A 14,083-nucleotide genomic window follows, 5' to 3' on the forward strand; every position below is an offset into this window, starting at 1 on the left:
ATACAAAAAAAAAATATATATATATATATAAAATAATTTAAAGTTTTTTATGTTTTATTTTATTTCAGTTGAAGTTTATTTCAATTAACAGAAATGTTTGTAATGGATTAGTTTTTTTTGTTTTTTTGTAATTTTGTGTTTTTGTATTAGTTTTTGCAATAGTTTTAATTCATTTTTATTTAAGTTTGAGTTATTTTGGTACATCAAGTTAAATTAAAAGAAAAAGAGAAAAATGAAAATGTCGGCAGCTAGCTGAAAAATTTTTTAAATAAGTTTGAGTTTTTTATATTTTATTTTATTTCAAGTAACAAAAGTTTTAATAATTTTTTGTAATAATTTAAAAAGTTTGCCTTTATAACTTTTGCGCCGCCTCTGAAACAGTTATTTTAGTATCATTTATATAATATCGTTTTTTTAAAAATATTTTTGAATTAGATTTTATTTTTTGATTTTCTGTTTTCACTTTAATTTTAGTTAAAGTTTAGTCATTTTGTTTTGCCCTTTTTATTATTTTTCTATGTCTGTTTTTAAAAAAATAATATTTATATGTAGTTTTTATTAATTTTAATTCAGTTTTAGTTTATGTTGGACTAAATGGACGAAATGAAAATGAGAAATGTTTTCTTGTCAACTAGCTGAAATAAAATAAAAGAAGTTTTTTTTTTTTTTTCAGTCTATAGAATTTCAATAACAGTGTTTTTTTATGACTTTAGTTTCGTTAACTATAATAACCCTGGCTGTCGATGCTGCAGACAGACGTCAAATGCAAAAAGCACTTCTGACATTGAGTCTGACAGCATTGTAAGGACAGAAATGTTTTAGTCTTCATGTGTTTGTCGTGTTTTGCTATCGCTTTTTTGTGACATTTCTTCAATAATGCATAATTCTAGAGCAATACGCTGGACTCTTTATGGATGCATTACAGGAATAATTCACCCCAAAACAGTCATTCACCCTCAGGTTGTTCCAGTGCACGATTCCAGTGAATCTCTCCTGGATCTGCTCGCTATTATTAGTCACATGCATTTTTGTGGCACTTTTTTTTGTTCCAAAGTAAGTCTGGAGCGGCACGAGGGCGAGTGGGGATTTTGAGGTGAGCTGTCCCTTTAAAGGACTCTGTTCCCGGATGCTGATCTGTGATCAGTGTGGCTGTCACACTAACTTCAGATCGGCTGTTTTAGACTCAACCACAGTGCAATTAAGTGTCTCTGTAAAGTTAGCCGCCGGTTTCATTTCAGCTGATTTCACACGTTTGCGATGCCGTGTTTGTATCCGCACAAAATACCTGCACTTCTGTTATTGCTGTACATACATGCTGTTAGAGAGGATGGGAGCATATTATTTGCTTTCTTCATACATGTGCTCATTCACAATGATTCATCAGTGCTCTAAAGACATTTTTAAGTTTGTCTTCATAATTTTGTGCTGCCTCTAAAACGATCATCAAAGCCGGCTACTTGTTAACATCATACGGGTTTAAAAATATATATTATTTAAATTTTATAGTCATATATTTATTTTAATTTTCATAATTTCATAATTTTGTGCTCATTCTGTAACAACTTCACAGCTGTTGTCAGGTTGAAAAATATATACGTTTTAAATTTTATTTTTATATATATATATTTTTTTTAAGGTTGTCTTAGAATTTTGCACCACTTCTGAAATGACTTTTACAGCTGATTTCAGATATCTATCTATCCATCCATCTATATATGATTTTTAAGAAATTAAAATATTATTTATTAAATACTATTTATATAATTTTTTTTTTTTTTTTGAAGTTTGAAACAACTTTACGGCTGATGTCATCTAGGCCGGCTACATGTTAATATCATACAAGTAAAAAAAATAAAAATATGTAATATTTAATAAAAATTTTTTATTTAATTAACTTTTAAGTTGAAAAGTTTAATCAAAAAAATTAAATAATATTTAATACATTTAAAATAAATAAATTAAAATAAATGCATTATTTTATAATTTATTTTATTTGTTTGAAATTACTTTTCGGCTGACATCATCTGGGCTGGCTACTCATTAACGTTACATCATTATAGCGCTGATGTTTTGTGTTGTATTCATCGATTTCTTTTTCAAACCAGCTTTAAAATCTCTGCGCTCGAGTTCCTTTGAAGCCAAACGCAACACAGCCATTGAATGTTGATTCACACGAGCCTTGGCATCAGATCACACACTACACACACATGCTGAAGCACAATAGGGCATGAAGAAACTCATATGCATGCGTGCATGAGTGCAGACGCTGCAGTGCATGATGGGAAGCCAGTAAACAGTCTCGATGTTAAGCTGCCACTTACTGACCATTGACTTCACTGTTGATTTTCCAAAAGAAGAGCTTGTGAACTGTCTCTGATGTGAATGTCGCATGAGCGGGTGTTTTTATACTGGGGACGTTTCTAATTTCATTTTTAACCATTTTGATTGTTCTTAACGAGGATGATCGTGGATTACTGCAGCATTTGCTTCCTATTAAAACAATAATGATGATCAACCCACTGTTTCTTGGCTTATTAAACACCCGCAGCAACAGGGAACCAAGAGTTACTCAATGTTGTTGTTTTTCTTTCCTTACAAACTTGATCACATTTATTGATCATAAAATGTCCAGGTCGTCAGGAAAAACATGGGTTGTTGAGTCTTAAAAAATAAACTAAATATATAACAACATATTAGGAATTAATATGAAACACTTTTGTTTTGGACAATTTTTTATTTATTTATATTGCTAACAATAGTGCAAACAGGATAATGGATATGAGCAATTAGTACTATTATTTATATTTGTATATTAGAATGATATTGAGAATAGAGTTAATGCTTGTCCCGTGACTTTTTTTTTTTTTGTCATTTGCATTAACCATTAAAAAAAAAAGTAAAAATACAAAAAGTTATGAAAACAGTGCTTCCAAAGTCAAAATATTGGAAGTTTATTTAAATATTTTTATGTGGTTAATTTTAACATAATTGTTCTATTAATGTAAAAAAAAAAAAAATTGTAACTGTCAGAGGTAAATTTCTTCCAAAAAAAACAAAAAAGTCCTTTATGTCACGCAATCTATTATTATTTATATTAATACACTTAGTTGACTGTAATAAAATTAAGTCATAGATACACATAAAAATAGTATATTAATAAATCAACATTAACCTAGATTAATAAACTCTATTAAAATATGTTCATTGTTAGATCATGATGCATAAAGGTATTGAACCTTATTGTAAATTGTTACCCTATTCATCCAACAACAGTCACATGACCTTGTTTCATTTAATTCAGAAAGTGGCATCCAATGGCAGCATCCTGAAACATCTCAGAACTGATCTGAAGAATGTTCTAAATGTTCAACATTCTAAAGACTGATACTTCACTCTAACAAATCTTTTTAATGTGATGTTGACAATTTACCTTATAACTTATTTGATTAAAATGCTTATTGTAGTAGTAAAATTTATTATATGAAGCTAATATTCTGTTGTAATGTTTAATATTTAAAACAAATTCATTATACATCTTCCCTTTGGGGATTTAATTAGACGTTTTCCTAACTTTTAAGTTTTATGATGGTTTGAAGTACATTAAGTAACCACTATTTTTTTTACACTAACATTTCCACAAATGACTACCACATAAAATGTAAACAATTTAATGCTGTTAAATATGCCATGTCGTGGTTAGAATAACGCACTTACAGTGGAAAAAAACTGCACCAGCATTTAACAGCAGAAAAGTAAGGTGTCATTTTTATTAAAGAATTTATTTTATTAAAAACTTATTTGAGCTGTAATGTCACACTTTTGAAGTGGATATTATTAATGACAGGAATTACGTCATTAACAACCAAATATTAATATTAATATATATATACACACGTATAATTTTATATATATATATATATATATATATATACACACGTATCATTTTATATATATATATATATGAAAAACCATAAAAAAATAAAATAAATTCAAGAACTAATAAAATAAATTCAAGTACTAAAATTCCTAAAACTGAAAAAAAAAAAGAATAAAAACTATAGACATTTTTTTTAAAAAAGGACAAAAACACAATGACTAAAACTTTAAAATACAATGAATAAAAACTATATAGACATTAAAAAACAAACATTACAAAACAAAATTACTAAAACTTAAAATACTTTAACTTAAACTAATTGAAAATAAGAACTGCTGTGGCAACTAGTTGAAATAAAATAAGTTTTATATTTAAAATAAGTTTAAATATATCAAGTAAAAGTAGTTTCATGGTTTTGGTTTTAGTTAACTATAATGACCCTGCAAAGACAGACTGTAAATGCATTAACGTTTTTTTTTACAAACTACACTCTTAAAAATAAAGGTGCTTCAAAAGGTTCTTCAAGCGATGCCATAGAAGAACCATTTTTGGTTCCACAAAGAAGCATTCAGTCAAAGGTTCTTTAAAGAACCATCTCTTTCTTACCTTTTTATAATCTGAAGAACCTTCCTTCGCCACAAAGAAACTTTTTGAAACTGAAAGGTTCTTCAGATGTTAAAGGTTCTTTATGAAACCATTTAGACAAAAAGGTTCTTCTATGGCATCACTGTGAAGCACCTTTATTTTTAAGAGTGAAGGGCACGAGGTTAAAAAACTTGTTAAATGGATTTGAAACTAACGTCTTTCACATCGTTCTGTCGTCACACCTGCAACATAAAACTTTAATATCACAGAAATGAAGACGCAGACACAACGGTTTATTGTTTTACAGTACAAAAACAAAAACAAAAACAAGATTTTATTAAAGAAGCATAAAAAATAAAACTCTTGATACATTTTCTTATAACCGTCAAGTCAGCTCAAATTATACGTGTATACAATTGTTCCAGCTCACGGTTAAAAGGTCCATAAACTTTCAAATAAAATATATTTAAATTTTAAATTTCTTCAATAATTTTTTCTCAGTTTGTTATAAATTGCCTATATGTTGTACACAGGAAACAGAAATATGGAAAATAAAGATACATTTGCTGTAATAAAAGGGTCACATTATAATCTGGGATATTTATGTCAAGGTAAGCAAATAAATTGTAAAAATAAAATGTGTAAAAAAAATTTTTTTTGTCTTTTCGTTTTTAGAAAATTATTAGCTAATGCCTCACGGCTTCAAGACATGCAGAGTTTAACTTACAAATAATGATACGCGTTTTAAAAACTACATTAACCTTTTCCGTCGGACGTTTGAAAACGAATCCCAATGATTGTATTGAGGATATTTACAATTAGGCCTGATATTCGGTTATTGAAATCGCTTTTGGTTCTGCGTAAGAAAGGAATTAAAGCGAAAGTAAAAGCCGAGCGAGTTTAGGGCGCAAATGAATCATGGGAAAACAGCGTCTGACGTCGTTCTAATGCAAAACCGCCTGAGATCGTCCTCAGCAAACCCTGTTTGAGGAAAAAAGAAAAGAAAGGAAACCGTTCGACTTCAGGCCGATTCTTCACTAGTCACATGACCTTCATCGCCGATACCAAAACACGTCACAAACACGCACACACAACCGGAAAACTACTAGCTTCTTTCAACCAGTTACACTACTTTTAACGATGTCTGGGGACGAAAAGAAGAAAACGAGCGGCTCAGATTCGACACGGCTCTCTGAACAAATCATTAAAACTGGAAGAGCGGAGAGAGCTAACGTCACAATCTTCGTTCCCGGCAGCGAGTTTCACCACCAAGGCAACGCTAGCGCTCGAATCCTGGCACGTTTAATATTCGACACGCCAAAGAAAAGTCTAAACACGTGTCTAGAGAAAGAAACCTGTACAAACCAAAACGCATTCTCGCCCTTTAAGACGTCAAAGTCCCTCGCGTTCAAGGAGAAATGGCTCGTGCATCGCTAAAACGTACGGAAGCCCTGGTGATTTAGCTGCCAACGCGGACTAGCATCCCGTTTATTAGGACGACCTGAAGTGTAGTGTGCAACCAGAAGCCCTTTTAGAGTTTGAAAGCATGGCTTGTGGCGTAAAAACCGTTCGGGCGGGGCTACAGATTCGTTCGTAGGCAGCGTACGGGGAGCTAAGTGCGAACGTAAACGAAACGCTCTCACGAGGGCCGGAAGACAGACGCAAACTTCAGCTAAATACATTTCTGTGTCGCAGTCACTCTCACATTCGAAAGATAATTCAGTATGCGGTTTGATTTGAAAAGTCGTAACAGATAAAAGCTCCTCGGTAAATACTAGCAACCTTGTTTCTGGAGTACAGGAATGAACCGACACGTGAATGTTTTAAGGTAGTGTGGCAAAACAGAAAATGCATGGTAATGATATTCATAACATGTACTATTCTAGCTATTTCAGATCCAACATCCACTAGCACGTCGCATATCGACTCGTATAAATATTAAGTGTTCGATAATAAAACAGAAATATCTCTCATGTTTTGGTCTAAACGAGCGCAGCTTTCGCATAAAAAAAAAACCGCAAAAATAATAAAAAAAACGACTGCATCGGCAACACGAAAAAAACGCGTTAGAAAAAAGTGCAGCCGTAAAAGTCGAAAAATCCGCGAGTAGAAAAAGTCGGAAGCATGAATGGAAAAACAACCCACCGAATATGAACGGCTGAAGATAAGAGTCTGACAAGTACTTGAGTGGGTAATACAGTCACTGTTGTTGTTGTTATTATTATTATTATTATTATTATTACTGTCAATAAATCAGAATAGTGTCATTTCTAATAATTACTCAAGGCAGTCTTTGTTTAAGAGAAGATCCGGATGCACTGCGTGGCAGGAGTGTGGCAAACGGGACACTCGGGATCCTGCGACTGGCAAATCTGCCCGGCGCAATCCATGCAGAAGAGGTTGTGGCCGCATGGGACGAGCGCAGCCGTCACCTCGCTCTCGCAGCACACGAAACAGTCCCGCGACACCATCCCAGCCAGGCCACCCGCTTTGAGGCGTCCCAACATGGTGGATGCGATTCCCACTCCGCTGCCGCCGCCTTCTGAATCAGTTGGTGAGCCACCCGGGAGCGACGACGCCGAGCAGGACGAGTATCCGGTGCTGCTGCCGCCGCTGCTACTGCCTCCGGCGCCCGTCTGGAGCCAGGAGAGCGCGCTGAGCGGGTCGCTTTGGGCCCGGCGGGCGAGCGGGTGATCCGGGTCGGGTGAGAGGCGCGGGGTTACGGCTCCACCGCTGAGGCCACTGCTGTTGCGACGGACCGGCTGTGGCGGCGGCGGCTGCTTCTGCTGCTTCGCACCTTTCACAAACGGCGCCCATATATTCGCAGCGCCAAATTCAAAACCCAAATCTTCTGACGTCGCAGGCAAGTTCGGAGTCGAATCGCCCGCGAAGGAGAAGCTCCCGCCGGCGCTGCTAGTGCTAAAGGGGCTCGTGGGGCTTCCGCCACCGTCTGCCGCCCGTCGAGTCGCCGAGAATGATTCGGACGACATCTTGCGTGTCGAATGGTGCATCTGCGGCGGAGGTGGAGGCGCCGAGTGAGTCGCACGTGACCAAAGCGCGCCGCTCAAACCGAGAGCCCCGAGCCCCTCTAAACTCACATCCGTCCCGTTGTTGTGGAAGTCATTATCGCCTTGGAGGTCGACGAAGGCGCCGGTGCGCAGCGTGATGTGTGTTTCGATCTCTTCTCGCGCGCGGTCCACGTTCTCTGGCATGCCGGTGACCTCAAATACAGGGTCTTTCTCACGGCTCGGAGTCACGATGTAGGTGTGCGTCTGCTGCTGGATGCGTTTGATCGTGGCTCCCTTGGGTCCCACCACTAGGCCCACGACGCGGTAGGGAACGCGCACCTGGATGGTGGTCTGTCCTGGGAGGTTGGGAGGGCCGGGAAGCGAGCCGCTCGATCCGGGGCCGTTTGCGCCGGCTTTGCAGCGCGAGGCGCGGATCATGGAGAAGTGCTCGGTCGCCGAGATGATCTCGTGTTTGGCCATTTCCACGTCCTCGCGCCGGCCCGTCACGATGAACACGGGATCTTCTCCTCTCACAGGGGTTTTGATGTAGGTGTTTGTTTTCGCACGCAAAGCTTTGATCTTGCAACCTGCAAAAAAAACAAGAGAAAACATTAAAAATGGTGCATTCAACAAACATTTATTTATTGTAATGCATAAATAATTGAAAATGAACAAGAGGGTGGCTAACCGCACACTGATCCAATTCAAGACTGGAAAAGTCTACAAAAACATATTTTTTATTTTATGAATTGCATCGTGCAAAAAGTGCAAAGTGCATGTGAATTAAAAGCAGATGGACACGAGCAAGCAAGCAGATCTTTCAGCCAATGTATAAATAATTTAAATTGTTTCAGTAGTATCATGCTTTAATACTAGTTACAATAAAATTACACCGTTTTTACTAATGCGTACATTAAATTATTTTAATTAGTTGAGATACAACATGGCATATTGAACTTTTTAAAATTAATTCGTGACACCACAGGAACATGAACTAGCAAGGGCAAAAAAGTTGAATAAAAAAAGTAAAGGCAAATTATGACAGACATGTAAACTTATACATCATATTTAAATGTAATGATTACATTATATTAATAATTAGTCAATAATACTATTGACAAATCTTTGATTATCATAAACGTTTGCCCAAATAAACAAAGCCTTGATTCTAATATATGAAATGTACTTCTTTTTTTTTTTACTTTTAATTTGCAGTTTACTTTTAATGAGCTAATTGTACATAAAAGACAACATGGTATATCTGGACTTTTTAAAATTAATTTGTCACCACAGGACCAATGAAAATTAACTAGCAAAGGCAAAAGGTTGAATAAAAAAAAAGTTAAATGCAAATTATGACAGGTATACATACATTTCATACTTGAATATAATAATTCCAATATATTATTAAAATCAATAATACTGACTTTGACGATCATATAAATGTACAAGCAAATAAATACCTTGTTTCCAATATATTTTAGAATACCATTTTAAATGAGTCATTTTATTAACTTTTTTTTCCATTATAAAACTTGGGTATCTGACATGCTACAGTTATAAATGAAGATGCCATGAAATTAGTTAGTTAAAAAATGCATAATTACAACAGAGAAACTGTAGTTTTTAAAAAAGGATAAAAGGTTGAATTAAAAAAAAAAAGTGACAGACATATGCATATTTATACATAATTATTATTATTGTAATTAATTCAGAGACAAGGTGGTATATCTCTAGTTTTTAAAATTAATTTGTTGAAATCACCATTTAAATGAACTAACAAAGACAAAAGGTTGAATGGAAAATGACAGACATATGTAAATTTATGCCTCATAATAATCAAAATAATATACTGGATTTATTATATTCAAAGTCAATAGTGATTATCATACATTACTACATATAAGTCTTAACCCAAATAAATAACTATTTGTTTCTAATGTCTGCAAGTATAATATTTTAAATTAATCATAATTTACTTTGTTATTATAATGCTTAAAGTGTTCCAGTAGTAGCATGCTATAGTTTCTGAAGAAACTATGAAGATGAAATGACAGACTACATGCTTTTAAAATTTGTTAAAATGCAAAAGGTTTATTTTCGGCAAATGTATACATCATATTTCACTCAATAATTGCTGATCATTTAAGTCAATAACATGTACACCTCTCAGTCAGTAGTGTTATGTTAGTTTTAGATACATTGAAAAAAAAAAAATACATTGATATGTTTATTAAAAAATATATTTAGAATAATGATGATGATACAGAAATGCAGTTTTGTGACTGACATGGTATATACAGGCTATATACTTTTTAAAATTAATTTGTCAGGACTATTTAAAAATTGAAAACTAGCAAAGGCAAAAGGTTGAATGCTTGGCACATACTTGAATACAATAACTACGATAAATTAATTTAATTCAGTAATGGTGACACTTTCTGTGATCATATAAGCTTATAACAGGTCACACAAAGCCTACAAGTGTACCATTTTAAATGCTTCACAATTTACCCGTACATTGATAATAAAGATGTTTTATTCATTCATCGGCTGTTGTCATTGTCAGCATGCGGCCGGACAGAGGCGCGCTGTTCCTTTAAATCCGCGTCACTTCACTCAGCCAATGGCTCTGTGACGTCATCGCGGGAGGCAGAACGCATGGCGTTTCAAACAAAGAGAACAATGCCGCGCCGAGACCAACCTCGCGCCGCTCGCAGAAATCGCGCTTGTTTTACAGAAACTGAGTCACTGGAGATTATTTCTCACGGGGTTTTTAACAAATAAGTGCATCGGAGCTGAAATGCACCGCGCAGAGCCCTAGTACGCGTCCCCGGCCCTCTATACTTGCATAACTCGTATCCTCACATGACCCCTGCGCCTTCATATAACGCTCCGGATCCTGAACGTAACGCAATCAGAGATCGATAATCAGCAGACAGTGAGATGGGCGGGAGGCCCGTGAAGCCGCAGCGGTCGATACGAGTCTCTATTGTCTGGTTTAGAGCGACAGACCCCCTCCCAAACCCCTCCTCCACCCCCACAGCCACAACATCCAACCTACTGATGTTTACGAAGGACAGAAATCCGCCTAAACGTCAAAAAGCACTAACACCCATGCATGCATGCCAAAACAACAACAGAAGCACAATGCACATGCAACTGGCCGCTCACTTCTGCTCATAATGTGAACTTATTGCTCTGATGCACTGCATTGCTTTGTTTATGATGTCTAGGAACAGAGAACCAGAGTGAATATTCAAATCACAGCATTTGCATGCAATCTCAGACTATTAAAGCGATGATTTTCATATTGCTCCAATGCAATTCACTCTTAATGATCTCACGGAACAAAGAATTCAGGTAAACAATCACATTTTCAATGCAACTGACTAGTAAACAAGGTCACATGACTGATCCCAGTAAGGCTATGCTTATTTTTTTGTTCAACTGCATTCATTGTTTATCAAATTTTGGAACACAAGTCAATATTTTGCACGCAAATAACTACTTGCAATGATTTCCCTTGTTCAAATGTATTGCATTCATTGTATCTTGAAACAAAGAATATTATTACATTTTCATATTTTGCACGCAAATAGCTACTTGCGATGCTTTCCTATTGTTCAGTGCATTGCATTTGTTGGGACATAATATTAAAACACATATTTATCACGCAAATAACTACTTGCAATGATTTCTATTGTTCAAATGCATTGCATTCATTGTTTATGTATCTTGAAACAAACAATATTATTACATTTTCATATTTTGCACGCAAAATGCTTTCATATTGTTCAAATGCATTGCATTTGTTTATCTTTTAAGAACATAATTTCATATTTTGCGATGCTTTCCTATTGTTCGAGTGCATTGCATTTGTTGGGACATAATATTAAAACACTAATATTTATCACGCAAATAACTACTTGCAATGATTTCCCTTGTTCAAATGCATTGCATTCATTGTATCTTGAAACAAAGAATATTATTACATTTTCATATTTTGCACGCAAATAACTACATGCAATGCTTTACAATTGTTCAAATGCATTGCATTTGTTTATCATCTCTTGGATCATAAAGAATCGTAACCAAGGCATGTTTTATTATTGTTTATGATGTTTTAGTGAATATTAAAGTCGAATTACCTTGTCTGCCGACGATCTCGGCCACATGCTCTGACGTGGGCACCGGCACGCACTCGGTCATGTTGACGCTTCTCTTGCGGAGCACCGAGTTTTGTTCCCCGAGGATGGAGGAGTGCGGGCCGGCCATGTGGTATCCGCCGCCGCCTCCCGAGCCGTAGTATTCCGGAGAGGGCGAGCAGGAGCCGGGCGATTCCCGGGAGCCGTTCGTGTGCTCGAGCATCTGCAGGTCGACGTAACCGACTCCCCCGTTACAGTTCTCACCGGCCGAGGTCCCGTCCAGACAGTCGACCTTCTCCAGCGCCATGAGCGACAGCTGATCCAGAGCGAAGCGCAGCGCCTCCTGATGGTCCTCGTCCCGGGACTCCTGCTCGGTCTCCCGGGCGACCCCGCCGGACTGTCCGGTGCTGCTCACAACCATCTCGTGATCCATGATGTCAGGGTGAAACAACGGGCTAGGCATAGTAGCGCCCGCGTGTGCATCAGACAACGAACCGAGCGCGCTTCCTAGAAGAAAAGACACAATTAAAACCATCAAACACCTTGAGAAGTGACACAAACCATCTAGAAACGCTCGAAGCAGTCTAAGTGCACACTACAGTGCGCTAAAGCGAGTGTGCTTCTTGTTTAGCGCTCCACGCGTCGCGTTCCTTTTGTCTTTATTGTTTCTGCTGCTCTTTAGCTCCGCGATGTAGCCTCAGCGCGGGTTTATTTCGTATCAAGCGGCCGTTATTACGCAGAGTTTGCGGCGGGAGGCTCCCGATCGGTTGAATTGTGAGTTTAAAAGGAGATATTGGAGTTGAAACTGAAGTGTTGTTAGCCGCGCCGCTAGCCGGAGATGATCAGTCACATTGTCGCCTTTGTTTGTGGATATCAGCCGCGCACCACGCGGACAATCCCGGGCGTTAACGGAAACCGGCGGACAAGAAACTAGCGCGGATACAATGGCAGTGTATACAGTGGCAGTACCTCACCTTACGTGTTCCCGTTCCGCTCGCCGCTCGTATCTGCTGTTTTCTGGCGGATGAGGGAGATGTGATGGTGGCTAACCGCTAGCGGAGCTGCTAATTGTTGGGGGACGTTGGAGGAAAAGACTCGTTTTAAAAGCATTCGCGGTCAAAATCAAACCCCGGCGCGCGTTGGAGTCACGCGTCCCGCCTCAGCACCGCTCACGCGCGCGGTCTACTCATCGTTTCTCCGGCCGTTTTCACGCGTGGAACGCTAGAGAGGGTATATAGCGCGTTCTCCCGTTCCTCCGGTACGCCGTCTTTGTCTGTCTGACTGTGTGCAGACTCTCTCTCTCTCTCTCTCTCTGTGTGCAGTCTCTCTCTCTCTCTCTCTCTCTCTCTCTCTCTCGGCGCTGACGTCACCCGGCGCACAACAAAGGGTTCAAAGGCCACGTGCTGCGCTTCTGGGGCGATTATTTCTTTACAAGTAAATAAATATTACAATAATATATGTCCATTATATTTAGCCTGTATACGCACAATCTATATTATAATATATTCTAATGATTCCATTTGTAGATAATTTTTTTCATGAATAAATTATCAAAATTCTACAAATTGATATTATAAACACATTTTTTTTAATTATTGACTATTAAATCAGTTATAAAATATGAATATAGAAAAGCATATGTATGTATTAAACATTTAATTAACTGGTGACAAAAGTGCAGCTCAACTTTTGTTTTCTGTTACACACACACACACACATATATATATATATATATATATGTATAACAGAAAACGAAAGTATAACAGAAAAATATTTTAATTATGGAATTTTATGTGCACATGCACACACATATAATTCCATATATTATACTATAAAAACATTTAATTAACTAATAAATAAATGTTAGAAATACTTTAATGTTCATTATTATGTAAAATATTGAAATGGAAAAGCAAATGTATTAATAAACATTTAATTAACTGGTGACAAATGTGCAGCTCAACTTTTGTTTGGTTATATATATATATATAATAAATGTTAGAAATACTTAATTACTATGTTAATTATTATGGAAAATATGGAAAAGCATACATATTAATAAACTTTTTTTTTTCCCACAGATCTGTCACCAGTTAATTGTTTAATGCATATGCTATATATATATATAAATAAAAATACAATTAAATCCATAAATATATTTTATATTATAAACATTTGATAAAAACTACTAAATAAATGTGTAAATATTTAAATATGAACATTAATTAGTGACAAAGGTTTGTGACTCAACATCAAATGCCAATATTTGCATTAAAAGAAAAAATGAATATGTTGACATGTGTTGAAAGTCTTTTATTTTCCGAGTTTACAAAATTATGTGTCCGTCAGCTACAAGGTTTGTATACTCAAAAAGTTTTCTTGCAAATAAAGGGCAACATACAAAAACACCTCTCCTGCATATTTCAAATATGACTGCACAATGCAACCATTTGTGACAAAAAAAA

The 14,083-nt window shown here is 36.4% G+C and overlaps 1 protein-coding gene across 3 annotated transcripts; it reads right to left on the bottom strand.

The window, feature by feature from the left end:
• Nucleotides 1–4,844: 4,844 nt before the first annotated feature.
• On the bottom strand, nt 4,845–12,931 carry LOC107724985 (RNA-binding protein MEX3B). 3 transcript variants are annotated; one of them, XM_016534097.1, is made up of 3 exons: nt 12,593–12,931; nt 11,622–12,125; nt 4,845–8,057 (listed from the first exon to the last, which is right to left on the bottom strand). In XM_016534097.1, the coding sequence occupies exons 2-3, from the start codon at nt 12,079–12,081 to the stop codon at nt 6,760–6,762; spliced, it is 1,758 nt and encodes a 585-aa protein (XP_016389583.1). In that variant the 5' UTR covers nt 12,082–12,125; nt 12,593–12,931; the 3' UTR covers nt 4,845–6,759. The 3 variants fall into 3 exon arrangements, with proteins under 3 accessions (XP_016389583.1, XP_016389582.1, XP_016389581.1); XM_016534096.1 differs by lacking the exon at nt 12,593–12,931 and having other exon boundaries at nt 11,622–11,811; nt 11,863–12,583; XM_016534095.1 differs by lacking the exon at nt 12,593–12,931 and having other exon boundaries at nt 11,622–12,583.
• Nucleotides 12,932–14,083: the final 1,152 nt, after the last annotated feature.

This window comes from Sinocyclocheilus rhinocerous, unplaced genomic scaffold (genome assembly GCF_001515625.1).
Source record: "Sinocyclocheilus rhinocerous isolate Xijiao unplaced genomic scaffold, SAMN03320098_v1.1 scaffold2019, whole genome shotgun sequence".
NCBI lineage: Eukaryota > Metazoa > Chordata > Actinopteri > Cypriniformes > Cyprinidae > Sinocyclocheilus > Sinocyclocheilus rhinocerous.

What these genes read in the sequence shown, in the direction of transcription:
- LOC107724985 (XM_016534095.1), bottom strand. Translation starts at nt 12,153, where the DNA reads ATGGTTTTAATTGTGTCTTTTCTTCTAGGAAGCGCGCTCGGTTCGTTG. An exon ending in CGAGATCGTCGGCAGACAAG is followed by an intron (nt 8,058 to 11,621) that starts GTAATTCGACTT and finishes TTTTTTTTGCAG; the next exon opens with GTTGCAAGATCAAAGCTTTG.